This window comes from Actinia tenebrosa, unplaced genomic scaffold (assembly GCF_029948245.1).
Source record: "Actinia tenebrosa isolate PJP-AT-01 unplaced genomic scaffold, QUT_ActTen_1.0 PGA_scaffold13__45_contigs__length_12533684, whole genome shotgun sequence".
In the NCBI taxonomy this organism is placed as follows: Eukaryota; Metazoa; Cnidaria; class Anthozoa; order Actiniaria; family Actiniidae; genus Actinia; species Actinia tenebrosa.
Window position 1 is genome coordinate 11,878,818 of NW_028292573.1, and position 14,990 is coordinate 11,893,807.

A 14,990-nucleotide genomic window follows, 5' to 3' on the forward strand; every position below is an offset into this window, starting at 1 on the left:
TTTATTTAAGTCAGTAGTCTCAACTTGGTAAGCGATCATCATTGGTCCTTCATTAAGATTCGAATCCCAAATAATCCATACCTTTCTTTCTTTCTTTCTATTTCCATTTTTTATTTTATTCAATTTTCATTCATTTTCGTAAATTAATTATGATTTTTTCCCGAATTTCACTTCTGTGACATGGTACACGGTACACGTGCGCGCTTCGGTGTTTTCCCGCCTTTTTCAATGGCGCGAAAATTAATTTCAATTCCAGTCTTTCTCTTCTGTACTGGAATGCCTGGTTGACAACGCTTATATTTGGAAAAAAACTTTTTCAAAGTCGAGTACGTTTTACATATTTCTTGATGCTTTCTCGAATATTTCGAATACCAGATCCAAAACCTACCGTGTCTTCAAGAGAAGAGTTTCAGCATGTCCTAACTACGTTTCTTGATAGAAATGCGACTCGTACGGAGCCGCAAAAGATGATACTTGTAGGACCCCATGGATGTGGCAAGACATCCTTACTCTTTTCTCTTGCTATGACTTTCTCAGAGGAGGGAAAAAACGTCTTATTTATCTGCCCAAAGAAGGTTTCAACACTGCCAATTCTTCCAGAAGGAGAACAGAAGCCTTCTACGAGTATTCTACGTAAAATACATATGGTTTATTTGGAGACAAGAGAGGAGTTTCTGAAGTATATGGCCTCTATTCATTGTAATCTTGATGTGGTATTTCATTGTCTGATAGTGGATGGTTTGGACAGTTACGTTACTGGAGCTGCCAAGAACGAGGATTTGACTGTAATGGCAAGACTTTTGGCGTTTACTGTTGATGCTTTCAACTTTGAACTGGAAAAACTGTAAGTAAAATGACATAAATTTCTTCGACACATAGTATTAAGCTCAGTTAATGTACATACTAAAACATACTTATGCTGATGCTTTAAGTGGGTTTCAACCCTTTTCATGTACATAAGGAAATTGCTAAATTAGCTTCGGTATGATTCCCAAGCAGTACACCTTTAGCTTGTGGGATAATGCTTTCCCATTTAGAAAAAAATACAATTCTCAAAGATTCTTTGAGTCAAGTTACAAGTATTCACATTCTTGTGCATATTCCATTAAACAAAGAAATAATACTATATAGAAGAAAGTCTTTAGCTTGGGGGAAAATGCTTTCCCATTTAGAAGAAAATACAATTCTCAAAGATTCTTTGAGTTGAGTTACAAGTATCCACATTCTTGTGCATATATACCATTGAACAAAGAAATAATACTCTAGAGAATAAAGTCTTTAGACAACCAATAGACCTTTACTGAGCAAACATGTTGCATTATGGTCTAGCTTGGGTACAAACATCTTTCATCCATTATGCCTTATATGGTGCTGTTTGTACCAAAGCTAGACCATAATGTGTCTGGTTTATTGAACTCAGAAAATCCCAGTAGCCCCTCCCCCCTCCCCATAAATTATCAGTGCTACCTAAGTCGTGCAATCTGGCATCTATCATTTTCATAATGAGTCACAGGTAGCATAGGGAAAGTGGGCAAGGGGGCCCTTGCAAAATTCTAGTTTTTATTTTTATTTTTATAATTAAGCATTATTTTTGACAGGTATATGACAAGAAATTTCATGGCATTCCTAATATTGTTTGTTATATTCTATGTTGTTGCTGGTATAACAGAAAATCCCCTTGCATCTGAAAAGTTCTATTCATTGTTCTAATCATTCAAATATTAAAAAATTTCCCTACCCTGCCAGTCCAGTGACTCTCTCTTAATGTCAATGTTAGATTTGGAAAACTGAGTAATACTCCCATTTCAAGTTCAATTGTGTACAAATGTGTTCTTTTCTTATATCAAGGCCCACTTTTAGTATAGAATGTACACACTGTGGAACAATACGAGTTGATTAAATTTCCTGCAGGTTTTGGTTGAATGGCTGAATAAGTTTATGCACAACCAAGACTAAGGCTGAGCAAAGAGAACTCCAAACTGGAGTATTACTTCCTAGATGATGATAATAATAATATTTAGTATTTGTATAGGGCTTATACAAATCAGCTCAAAGCACTGTTAAATAAAATGGAGAGGAGAGAGAAGAAAAAAAAACCTAATATATAATAGCTAATTACAAATTAAATGCTAGTTTAAAAAGATACATCTTCATAGTCATTTGCTAAAACCAATTCTTTTTGCCCTTTGTAACAGGAAAAAGGAAGATGCAATTATGACCAATAGTATGCTAGTAATATCCATCACCATAGAAACCAGCACCATTCCAATCCCAAGACAAAATCTGTATGAAAGATGGATAGATTACATACTGAGAATAAAGTCAAGAAAGGACTTCAGATCTGGTGAAAGGCAGTTTGAATTGTCTGTCCTTCCTCCACAATGCAAACAAGGTGAAAGTAATACGTTGATTGATGTCAATTATTTGTTAACTGATACGCATTTTAGTGTTTCTGAGATTTCAGCATAGCTTTACATCTGTGTAAGTCTCCAGACAGCAGCCATTTTTGGTGTCATAATGCAAAGCTTCCCCCTCCCCAGGAAGGATCGTTGGATGTTGACACTAAAAGCAGCGGCAGAAAGGAGCATTGTGTAGTTCCAGAAAATATCCATACCCACCCATGGAGGAAATTTGGAAATTCCTGGGGGTAGGCGAGTCGTTTTACAAATTCCCTCTGTGGTGGGGGTATGGATATTTTCTGAAACTACACATTGTGTAAAAATGGCTGCAGAGCAGGCTAGTGTGTGTCCTTTAATGTAACCAAAGGTTTGAAGTACTTGCTCTCATATTAAATTATGGTACTAAAATTCACTAAAAATTCCAGCCAAATAAAGTCACTCAAATTTTATCAATTCCCTTAGATATACCTCAGGGTGATTAAAGTCAGGGCACAGCTAACTCATAAATCATTTATAATTATCAAGTACTTCTAAAAATTGCCTTGTTATACCTAGCAACACTATGTAGCTAGCTACAGCTGTAGGTAGCAGATAGAGTACATTGAATTGTGGTCATTGTTGTCCAAAGTGCCAATATTTTATATTGTGACAGTCCAAGGGGCGAAGGACTAAGGGGGTAGTTATTTGCATCGAACAAACACTCCACACTAATTGTATTTTTTAGCTAAGTATTGCTAAGGAAAACAGGTAAAATGTTTAACAGTTATATTTAAAAATATTTAATTTTGTGAAAAATGTAATCTTGATCGATCTTAATTATTGCTTGATTGCTCTATCTACTTGTTTGTTTTATAAAAAAATATAAAAATGATAACTGTATTTTTACCTTCCATAAACCTAAATCTTCTTTATATATTTCACTTAAAAATCCGTTAAATTTTAACTGGTCATAAAATAATTTTTTTTAAGGATTAAAAAAAGTATGAAATAGATGAATTTAAATTTAATGATCACAAAACACCACGATGCAGTCGATGCAAAAAGTTTTATTTTTATTTTGATAAATTTTGAATCATTTTGGTTTAATAATTTTTTCACAAATTATAAATGTAGCTTGAGGAAGATAGACTTTTTTCCTGAATAATTTTTATCCATTTCAGAATTTCTTATATATAAAAAATGAAATGAGGTTTTCAGTACTCAAAATCTTCTCAAAATTCCTTTTGTATTTTCAGTCCAAAGGGGCTAGAAATAATCCATCATATTTCTTTGAGTAGATCATCATCTATTTTCTTTCAAAACCATTGTCTGTTTGGCAGAACTCTCATCATCATCCGGTGATTAAGTCTGTTTCTATCAACAGTATCCTAGCAACGATACTTGACTCCTTACCAGTTCTTGCTCCAACAAAAGACCGTGAGTCGAGTATTTATCAACAAACCAAATTATGCGTTCAAACAAAAAGTGACTTTTAGCGATGAAACGCATTGTAATTAAGCTTTCCAGTCCATCTGAAGAGAACTTGTTCCACGAACGTGTCCGAGTTACGACACCCGACCGAGTTGCGCCAATGAAGGAGTTAAAACTAGAGAATGGCGAGTTTAAGATCGCTGATGAGGAACATCGAGCCATCAGCCCTACCAAGACAGATAATGAGCCGGCTAAAATACAGACCACAAGCCGAAGGGTTTTAACCACCGAAGAGAAAAATAACGAGTTCAATGATCTGAAGAGCGAAGAAAACACGCCGGTGATATCGAATGAAATTGCAGACTTAACCCCGTTAAAAACATACTGTAGGAACTGTGGCGAGATGGTGGAATTAAATGAATTGGAATCTGAATTGAACGCGACGCGGAAAGAATTAGAAGCGAAGAAACTGGAGGTCGAAGAGATCAAAACAAAACTAGAGGACGAGTTGTTTGAAAGATTAGGGACCGAAGATGAATTTTGTAGTGAGCGAGAACTTCTTGAACAAGAGATTGCGGATCTAAGGGAAAGAAACCAAGTACTAGGAGGGGAAGCGGTCTGGAAAATTGAAGATCTGGAGAATAATTTCAGAGAACTGACAGATAAATACGAAAACGCGAAAGAGGAAATCGGACATCTAAAGGTCATGTTAGAGAGAACAGTGGCTGAGAATGCCAAGCTTCGGAATAAGGAAAGTGTTACAGATGATAGAGTTATGGATATATTGGATGAGTTGGAAATGTGGAAGAGAATTGCGCAAGAAAATGCTGTAAGGCGGGATACTTCAAGGAACATTTTGGAGGATGAGACGGAGTCTTACGAAAACGAAATTAAAGAGTTGAATGAAAAATTAATGGAAACGAAAAAAAGCAATGAAGTACTAAGTCATCGGGTTAGTGAACTTGAGGATGAATCCTGCGATTGTGGGAAAAGATATAATCGAGCAAGAAGCTGCGAACTTGATGACAGCTTGAATAGTGATACCATTCGTAGCAAAATAAAAACTAATGAAATATTGAATCTAGAAAACGAAAAACAGATTCTAGTCTTATCGAGCGAGCTGAACGAAGTGTACAGAGAACATATCAGTTTTCAAGAGAGGTTTTCAGCACTGCAAGAACTTTTAACGACCAAGGAAAAAGAACTCGAGGATGTTAGGAACGATTATGAAAGTCAAAATATTGAAATCCAGAATTACAAAGAAAAGAATGCAGAATTAAAAGATGTTATCTTAGCAACCTGCCAGGATAATGCACACCTTAAAAATCGCCTGGAACAACAATCTAGAGATTATACAGAGTTGAAGAAAAAGTTTATTGTCGTAGAAACAGAAACAGTATGGTTGAGAGATGCTCTGAAAATCGTTCGGCCTTCAACGTCCACACAGGACTAAAATCTTGAACGAGATTATTATTTTTAGACAATGACGTCAGCTGGTCGATTTAAAAGGCGGAACAATGCTACAACAAATACATACTATGATACGATTCTGTGTTTTGAAAAACTATGATTCAAAAACGGTGCCAGTATGAAAATATTCCCAAGCATTTGAATGAGTAGTGTCTCGATTTTTATGCCTTTAAAAACAGGAAATTGCTTTTAAAATCGAGCACCATTTCAGTAGACCATCTTAGACGCGGTATTAATATTCATAAGCGCGGCAAGACTCTTAATAGAAAATATACACTTTAATGGATAATGCTGAAAGATTTATCATCTAAAATTGTATCAAGCCACGGGCACCTAAAAGCTATCAACTCAAAATTCATATTGAAGTAAAACTTAAATGAAATAAATAAAAATAAATTCAAAGTATTGTAATATATTTTTCTGTTAATTCTTCTGTTCAATTTTGAATAAAACAGTTAAAATTCTTACTATTTGACATGCATATATGAGATTTGAACAATTTTATACATTTGTAAACAGATACCTAATTTCGCAAGTGGAGTTTAAAAAAATACGAATTTGTAAATCAATTCCTAAAAGTAAGCCCCTTAAATTTTAACGATAGGAATGTTTTCACTTAAAAATTTGTTTAGGAGTAAATGTATATAATTTAATTAAATTCGTTTAATATGTTTTATTCATTTTCGATTATTAATGGACAGTTATTTTCGTTTGCTAATGCATGTCGTAGGTTTTTTCATTGACGTTTTAGGAAGCCCTCTCAGTGCTAATCAATCTTTAGAAAACTCATTAATAATTCATGAAGAAAACACAATAGAAATCATGACCATGAAGGTGATTTTATATCGGATAAAGATTCGTCTTCATTTGCATAAACTTTAACTTGGATTTTCTCTATCAAACTTGGTTCATTTCGTAAAAAAATCGGTACACAATGAGAACAAACATCATAAGTTTTCTAAGCCGTTCAATAATCTCGCAGATCGTGTTTTATCGGGTCTAAAACCACTCGGCTGCGCCTCGTGTTTTATACCCGATAAAACACTCCTGCTCGTTTATTAAACATTACATAGGAGTTATAACAGATGGATAGATTTCGGACAATACATTTTTTTCCCAAAACAACTCATAATAAAACATAAACAAAACGTGCAACGTATCCCACCTCAGTTATAATATTAAAGTGCTGTAAAATAGATTGATGATTTATAAATTATTTTTAGCATCGTTTTGGGAAGCCCTCTCAGTGCTAATTAATCAATGAGAGTTATAACAGGTGGATTGATTTCTGACAATACACCTCAATATTTTCATCAAAATAACCCTAAATAAAAAAACGTACAACTTATGTTATTAAACTATAACAAAACAAAGTTGATAATGTATGGTTATTATTAGTATCGCCGGTTTTGGAAAGCCCTCTCAGTGCTAATTAATCAATAGGAGTTACAACTGGTGGATAAATTTCTGACAATACACGGCAAAATTAGCCAATATAACAGAAAACGTGTAACTTATAAAATTAAACTGTTATAAAAGAAATAGGTTATTATTTATAAATTATTATTAGTATCGTTTTGGGAAGTTCTTTCAGTGCTTATCATTCAGGAGTGATTTCTGACAAAAGAATATTTGATCAAAGGAAGCCTGCCTCAGAAACAAAATATGCACCTTATAATATTTTAATATAAAAACTAAAAACTATTATTAAACAAAGTTGATAATTTATAAACTATTATTAGTATCGTTTTGAAAAGCCCTCTCAGTGCTAATCCATCAATATAAGATAGAACAGGTTGATTGATTTTTGGCACTGAGCATCAATAATTTATCAGAATAAACGAGTTATTATATTTCATTTTAGTATACAGTCATGAGCCAACATAGGATAAATACATTTATTTATACCAGAAGACTCATTAGTACTTAAAAATGATCATTAATATCGCTTCAGGAAGCCCTTTCAGTGTTAATCTATCAACAGGATCGACACCAAGTTGGTATAGGTTTGACATTTTGTCAACGATCGATTAAAAATAACCTCACCTGAAAACAAGTCTATTTGAAAAACCGACACAAATTAAAGTATTCACTCAACAATACTACAACTAATCAGTTACTTACTACTCCAGTCTTTAGAAACCTTCGGCATTTACTCTAGGGGCCTTGAAGGTAGTTATTTTTAGTGGGAGGGAGTTGTAAGAATTTTTTCTTTGAAAATTGGATAGATTATAATGGCGGTAGAAATGTTCATGATGCGGTAGAAATCAGAAAACGGAGTCATGGTCCGCCGTTTTCATTTTTTTGCCGACTCTGAGAGTGTGAAAGACCAGGGAGGACAAAAGGAAGATTACAACCGTGAAGATAAGAGAAAGTTAGAAGAGGCACACTTATGGCTGATACCGTACTCTGGAGTGAATGGTGACGCGACATCGACATGGAGGACAGCTCTAAAAACAATGAAAAACCAAAGGCTTCTCAGTTTGAGGTAAACTACACATTTGATAACAGTCTTAGAGGCCTTGTTGGGGGATCTAGCTAGGAATATGAGGAATGTGATAACGGTGCTTGCAATTCTCCATTTACACGTTACGTCATCACCGCCATATGGTGGTATTAATTCATCCAACATGGCCGCCATGTCTTTTTGTCTTGACTATCTTTGGAATGATTGCAAAAAAATAATTAGTATGGGGTAAGAGCCGAGTTCCCCTCATAGAGGATACTGTAAGAAATGCTATTAACTTATTTCCACTGTAAGTAGCAAGTCAGTAAACAAGGTATATAGGTGGGACTGCAAAAATCAACCAACATTGCGGCTATGTAGTCACAGAAAAATAAACATTGCGATACTGATATTCATAATCGATCTTTATCAGTTTTCATACTTAGCGTTACATTTTACAAATCACCTGCATTGGTGCTAAGAAAGAACCACTTTTGGAGTTTCAGATGTAACGAGACTGGCAGAGAACGCTGACCAGTAGTGAATGATAGTTATAATGAAAAATAATCTCTCATTTCGTTCAAAAGTGTTCAAACGTTTCGTCTTTCATTTCCCAAATGGCGGGCCATCTTTGCCCACCTGTTTTATTTTTCGGTACAAAATGGACTTTTTTTTATGAAAACTGATCATCATGGTCAATAACGTCACCAACTGTCAGCTTACCTACATGTATTCTGTTTCTCCTTAGTTATTATTCAAACTTGACCCATTTCTGATCTATTCGTTTCCTGTTTTCGGTTTTTTCAGATCGATGTTCATTGCTATTTCGCCGTCCGATTTTGCCTTGGTAAAGGATACTTGCGTATGATTAATGTGAAGTAATTCAGACCTGTTTCTTGGGCCAGGAATCACATTCTCGTAAGTTCATCAATTATCTAACTCTAGGACCCGTGTATTTTTAGTCAGAAATTTTGTAAACTAACGTGCAAATCATCATATCCGTGAAATAGCACGTGTAATTATTTTGTTTTCAATTGTTTCATTGATGCTATTTTGTACTTATTAGTTAGTACTATTTCACAGATATATGGTTTGCACTCTATTAGAATGGAATAGACATTAACATTAGTTGGCCACGAAATTCCACTTGTTTCTTTTCTTTTCATTTAAATGGATTGGACACTAACCTTGACCATAAGAAAAAGTTTCACAAGTTAAATAAAATCACTCTGCGTCAACGTTATTTTGAAGTATGCTTTTTTTTGAAGTATACTTTTTTAAATATCAGTTGCGCTATGGCAAAAACGATAAAAAGTTAGAAAAGGAATAAGCTGGGAAAGGGATCCCAGGATTGAAAAGCAAAGACACAAAGGGGGAAAAAAGAAAAGAAAAGATTTACTGCGTATTTTGAAGTACAGAAATGGCTATAAATATAATCGGAGAAAGAAAACGTTTCATTATTGTGGATATACGATACTCGAAAAGCATTAATTTGCAACTCACGCAGAGAGGTATTAGATAAAATTAATGCATAATAACCCACTTTTTACAGATTAAATGTACTTAGTTGATTAGCGTCATTTCGATATCATGATACCGCGCGCTTTTTTCGTAATGCGCATGACTGTGGAAACATTAGATAAACGACTGAAGAAGTTTTTATTGGAAATTGCTTTTAGTTCAGTTTTTTCCATTATATCGAAAGGAAAATAAGACTTTAATGTGAATTTTGAAGCTATCTTATCTGGAAAACCATGCCTTATTGTCTTCCATTCCTTGCTTTGCTTTCAGGCTTTGTTTCTATTGCACTCTCAACGATTTAGATAATGAACGCAGTTTCATTTTAAGGTACTGCTTTACAGAGCAAGAGGAACTGATATGGATGGCGTTAAAGCTTACTCCAATTAAAGATAAAAACGATGGTGGATCTAAGGTGCCTATATACGAATATATTTTTTATTATAATATATTATTATCAAATTATTATTATTGTTTTTTTTATTATAATAAGAAAGATTCTCGTTCATTGACAGCTAAGGGGGTTGAAATCACGTGATGTAAGTCAAAATTCAACGTGTGAGCTGAATGTTGTTTGTAACTTCTCCCAACTACTCTTTCTTTCTTTTCCCATTTTTCTTATCTCACTAAGCTATCACCTTTGTAGGCTATAGGCTATTTGCATGATAGTGTCATTTCATTTCCTACAGTTACCAGAATCCCTTGCACACTTTCTTTTGTAGTTAATTACCAATAACTGTATTACCATCTCATGAGGAAATGCAAATTTGAAATTCGCGAAACATTTTGGTAATTGTAGTAAAATGCGTCATCATCCAAACAGCTTTTTAGTATAATTAACAATGTGCACGAGTACGATTCTCTGGCACAAAGCATGGTGTGAAACCGGGTACTTACGGCTTTTCGGCTCCTAGAAATTCATCTTCGACAATTTTTGAAGTGGAAAGTTAAGTATTTCAACAGACGAAAATATTAGACTTATTTGTTTTTGATAGTTCCTTTGATTTCCCTGTTTCTTTTTTGTAGTACTCGCTTTCCCCAGAGTTCTTTGTGAGTTTTGATTCACATCACTTATTACGTTATGAGTTTAACGCCTTGACCCTCCCCTCCCCTTACACAGAGTGTTAGCTATCATTACATCGTTTGAATCAGATCTGTATTCACTAGACATGAGCTTCTGCCAATATCGCTATATCTTTTTTCTCGTGCTGCCTGATAATACCTCAATAGTCTTTCAAGAACACCGGCTTGTGTTATAAGCGGATCTTAGCTCATTTCCTGCCTTAAGATTTGAGGATTTGTTACTAAAGCTAATGGGCAAATCACTGTACAATGGGTGGCCTTTGCCTTACTGTACGATGGTGGCCTTGTCTGAGTGTTGCTTGATCACACGAAACAAACGGAACATTGATCTTAGATGCTGTTAGTCGTGTTTACAAGCAATGGAGAGAGAGAGAACGAACGAACGAACAAATGAATGAATGAACGAATGAAATAATGAATGAGACAGAGAGAGAGAGGCGACGTCGAGTGAGACCTTTGAACCCGATGTGTCGTTCCTTGTTAAATCGTCCTTGTTAATGGGGGTAGCATTTTAAATATACCCTTTGGCTAACAGACCTACAATTCCCATTACTCGATCAATTTGGAATTTGAAAGTGCTGGTTTTCGCAGATAGAGAAATAAAAGAAAATTAGGAGAAAACCCGTAGTCACATGCAAACCAAAATCACATTTTCCAGAGAAAATATGGGATTTCTTCTCAATTTTTTTTCTCTTAGCCTTCTTTTTTTATACAACAAATGTACAATTAAAATAAAAATTAAATGAACAATTTAAATGCACATTTTCAAATACATAGCAAATTACATTCATTTTACTCTTCCGGCGCCTTCAGTGATGTTCTTTAATAAATGATTGTTCAAAGATCCAAAAACACTGAAAGCAGATGCTAAAACACTCAAACCATTAAATAAAAACATTAAACAAACCTCACGAACCGTTACCATGCCAACGGCAAATCCTACGTCACGTGACTGCCAGTGTTTTGAGTGTCGGTCGTGTTACATTGGTTTTGGTGTTCTATAGTTACGGTTTGCCTTTGAAAAGGGCACTCTTACCTCAGTAGGTGATTGAATATTATGAGTTAGTGTTATTTTTCCTTCCGCGATTATTTAGGAAATTATATTTTTTTAGGAATGGTTAGGGTAAATATCTAAAACTTTTCTTAGATTTTCTTAGAAATGCAGCCATGAAATAATGGTTTGTTTTCTGTCTCTCTTTCCTTAAGAAGCCATGATCGACTCAAGGAGTGCAATCCTGGATCATCACAGTCTATCATCCATAGAAAAACACCACCAACATCAAGGTAAAAAGCTGTAAAACATACACATTGAAGTTCCCTAATTGTTATTTCCCATATATTGCGATCAAGATTCATAATCAAGGTTTAAAAATAAATTCAAATTGATATTGATATTTTTTCCATACTAAATCACACAAAAAATGACACACATTTAATTAATGTTTTGCAGTTTTATTAACTATGATTTCTGTATCCTGTAATATTATTTTAAACCACTTTTTTAAAGATGAATGATTCACGATTTGAAAATGAATTCTAATTTTTGTCGATCTTTTTACATCTAAGATCAGATACACAAGTTGACAAAATTTTATTCGTTGTTTTTGTTTTATTATATTTAATTTTGTGGCTGTAATATAATTTTTATAAAACTAGTTATCACACGTTATTTCAATATTGTGTTATATCTTTTTTATTTCGCTTTTTCCTTTAAATCATGATATTTCCTTATGTAAATATTGTTGACTGGTCTTGTCATATTCGAATTCCACTTTAAAATAAATGCTCAACTTACCTAGACTTCTTAGCTACGATTTTCTTTAAAAAAAGACTGTTATTATAAATTGATTTCAATATTTAACCAGTTTTCAAATCATTGGTCTTCGTGAGTCAAAGTCATTTTAACCACATTAAACTCTGTAGCTAATTTAGCCCAAGAAGAAAGAGTAAATGTCCATTTGCATTATAGACAGACAGACCACACAGGGTCACTTAAAACCTATTATACACAGAACTTCATCAATGCGTAATCAAGCTTAGCGTAGATGTCGTGTATTTTCTCAAATGTCTCAGTCAGAACAAGAGAACTTTAATGATAATTTATCCATGTCGGGTTTGGCGAGAATTTAATGTCAATTAACGATTATTTTTGTGGGTGAGATTGGAAGTGGAAATGATAAATAGCTTGTTAGAGAGAGTGGATCGAGTAGGTGGTTTTTAAGCCTTCACAAATGTATTACGCACACCATAGAAATCTCGAGAGTGTTTTTGGAATCCTTTCTTAATGGCGTTACCCAGATAAAAAGAAATAATACTCAAGGGAATGACATGTGGTTAAACGTACGATAGGTGTGTTTTCAGATGTCAGGAGTGTGTTTGGAATTCATTTCCTTTCGCGTTATCCAGATAAAAAGAAATAATACTCAAGGGAATGACATGTGGTTTTACGTACGATAGGTGTGTTTTCAGATGTCCGGAGTGTTTTTGAAATTCTTTTCCTCTTCTCGTTACCCAGATACAAAGAAATAATACTCAAGGGAATGACATGTGGTTTTATATACCATAGGTGTGTTTTCAGATGTCCGGAGTGTTTTTGAAATTCTTTTCCTCTTCTCGTTACCCAGATACAAAGAAATAATACTCAAGGGAATGACATGTGGTTTTACGTACGATAGGTGTGTTTTCAGGTGTCCGGAGTGTGTTTAGAATTCTTTTCCTTTTCGCGTTACCCAGATAAAAAGAAATAATATTGTCTCTAGGGAACGACCTGTGGTTTTATATAGAAGAGGTAACGACGATTTTCTTACCTCCCCACCCTCCCCTCCCTTCAGAAAAACTAAGAGAATCATAGGAACCTCATTTCACATTTATTGTTTAGACGGCATGAACAGGTGTTTGCACGTTACAATAGCATCCTAACAAAAGCCAAAACTATTATAGAAAAGAGAAAAAAGAGTATTTTTCTACCAAGCGTCGTTTCTTTGTTTCATGTCTCCATCCGTCTCGCTTTAGCCATGGAGTTCTCTCAGTTCTTTGTTAATAAGGAAATCGAGATTCACCAAAGAGGCTTTGTGTGTAGGCGTGTGTTCCGATTTAACGAGTTAATGTAATTAAACTCATGCGAAGTTTTATAAAATTTCTGCCAATTGCCTGAATCTTTAGATAAATTGTATAAATTAGTAAAGCGTTTTGTTTCGGTGAGTGGTCTAGGAACTACTCGTTTACGTGTTTTTTTTTTCTTTACCTTCTGTCATCCCAATTTGATCCCATTTGATCTGTGAGTTAGCCATGCTCTGACTATGTGATCAGCCCAGAGGTTGTTTCGTGGTTCGATCTGTGAGTTAGCTATGCTCTGACTATGTGATCAGCCCAGAGGTCGTTTCGTGGTTCGATCTGTGAGTTAGCCGTGCTCTGACTTTGATCTAAGTCGGGGCACGTGTAGGGGCGTGGCGAGGACCCAGGAATTGGGAGGTAGGAAGGGGGGGGGGGGCAACTAGAATAAATTTTAAAAAAAAACAAACATCTTTATTCATTCCATTTATTACCAAATATTTAGAGGGGGGCACATGCCCCACCCTTTCAAAATTACTGGCTACGTGTAACTCTGATTGGAAATTAGTGTGCTGGTTTTTGCGGAGGAAGGAAAACCTGAAAACCCGGAGAAAAACCCTCAAAACACAGGAGGGAACCAACAATATTTATAACACTTCAGGTAAAGATCCATTCACCACGTTCATACTTCAGTATAATCGAACACGAAATCAAAACATCCCACCACACGCGTGAAATATACATGATACCACATCAATAGTCAACTCTGATTGGTCCAGATAAGGTTGTGAGCTATTCTAACTTAAATCACACAAAACTTTTGTTTAATAGAAACTCACGCGAACCCCACGAAAATCAAACATTTTATCACTCAGACGAATCTCTGTGAGAGCTCTATAAACCCCTCTTTAAAAGAGGCCTGATTTGTTTTTGTTGAAAATTTATGAAAATTCTTAAAAGCAACATTGCCGCTAGCATCTCGTCTAATGCTCAGTCTGATAACACACTGCAGGTAAGGACTTTTAAAACCAAAAAAAATAAATATTTCTTAAAAGAAATCTAATTACTTCGTACCCAGAAAAAAACTTGATTGGTTCTACTTCAGAAATTTGAATTTTCATTGTCCACTTTCGTATACAATTCAAAACTACTTACAGTTTATTATTAATGGTTTTTGTAATCAAACGTGTCAAGAGTAATTACACCTTAAAAAAGAATCTGGTTAGTTCTATCGTAGTGTGGTAAAATCCTAACAGCCTTGATGTAATAGATTTACTTCTTCATTGTTATGAATGTATTTGTTTTTCTAACTATTACTAGCCAGAAGAAATGCCTTGTTAGCATATATTTGAGAACTCATATTTTTGTAAACTGGAAAAGAGAGTGGTCAACGAAATGTTGTAAAAAAGTGTGTCAGCGGACTTTCCCTATCAAGTCAAACCGGCATAAACGTTAAGAGTTTTCAATAATGAATATAATGACAAAACTTTCGTATGAGTTTTGATCCAAATTTTCATTTTGGGTTAACACTCAAAACCTTTTTTAAACAGTTAGAAACTGATGTACTATGATAAAATGCCTGTTTGAAGCGGTATTTTCAATTGTACAAAGAT

At 34.6% G+C, this 14,990-nt stretch overlaps 3 protein-coding genes across 3 annotated transcripts in view; all 3 read left to right on the top strand.

Moving 5' to 3' along the window:
• The first annotated feature begins 216 nt into the window (after positions 1 to 216).
• LOC116290135 (uncharacterized) lies at positions 217 to 3,201 on the top strand. Its single transcript, XM_031697130.2, has 2 exons — positions 217 to 844; positions 2,196 to 3,201. Exons 1-2 carry the CDS (start codon positions 348 to 350, stop codon positions 2,467 to 2,469), a joined length of 771 nt encoding a protein of 256 aa, XP_031552990.1. The 5' UTR covers positions 217 to 347; the 3' UTR covers positions 2,470 to 3,201.
• A 426-nt stretch (positions 3,202 to 3,627) lies between these two features.
• On the top strand, positions 3,628 to 5,690 carry LOC116290126 (uncharacterized). Its single transcript, XM_031697119.2, has one exon. The coding sequence runs from the start codon at positions 3,877 to 3,879 to the stop codon at positions 5,260 to 5,262; it is 1,386 nt and encodes a 461-aa protein (XP_031552979.2). The 5' UTR covers positions 3,628 to 3,876; the 3' UTR covers positions 5,263 to 5,690.
• Positions 5,691 to 7,498: 1,808 nt separating this feature from the next.
• LOC116290138 (uncharacterized) overlaps positions 7,499 to 14,990 on the top strand; it is a 34,700-nt gene continuing 27,208 nt past the window's right edge. Inside the window, exons 1-4 of the mRNA XM_031697133.2 lie at positions 7,499 to 7,767; positions 8,533 to 8,643; positions 9,517 to 9,658; positions 11,533 to 11,610. The gene's annotated coding sequence lies outside the window, so the exon portion shown is untranslated. The remainder of the gene's footprint in view (positions 7,768 to 8,532; positions 8,644 to 9,516; positions 9,659 to 11,532; positions 11,611 to 14,990) is intronic.

Excerpts from the sequence above, each read along its gene's own strand:
- LOC116290126 (XM_031697119.2), top strand. The coding sequence starts at position 3,877 with ATGAAACGCATTGTAATTAAGCTTTCCAGTCCATCTGAAGAGAACTTG.
- LOC116290135 (XM_031697130.2), top strand. The coding sequence starts at position 348 with ATGCTTTCTCGAATATTTCGAATACCAGATCCAAAACCTACCGTGTCT. Across the intron at positions 845-2,195 it reads AACTTTGAACTGGAAAAACT|GAAAAAGGAAGATGCAATTA; the intron begins GTAAGTAAAATG and ends CCTTTGTAACAG.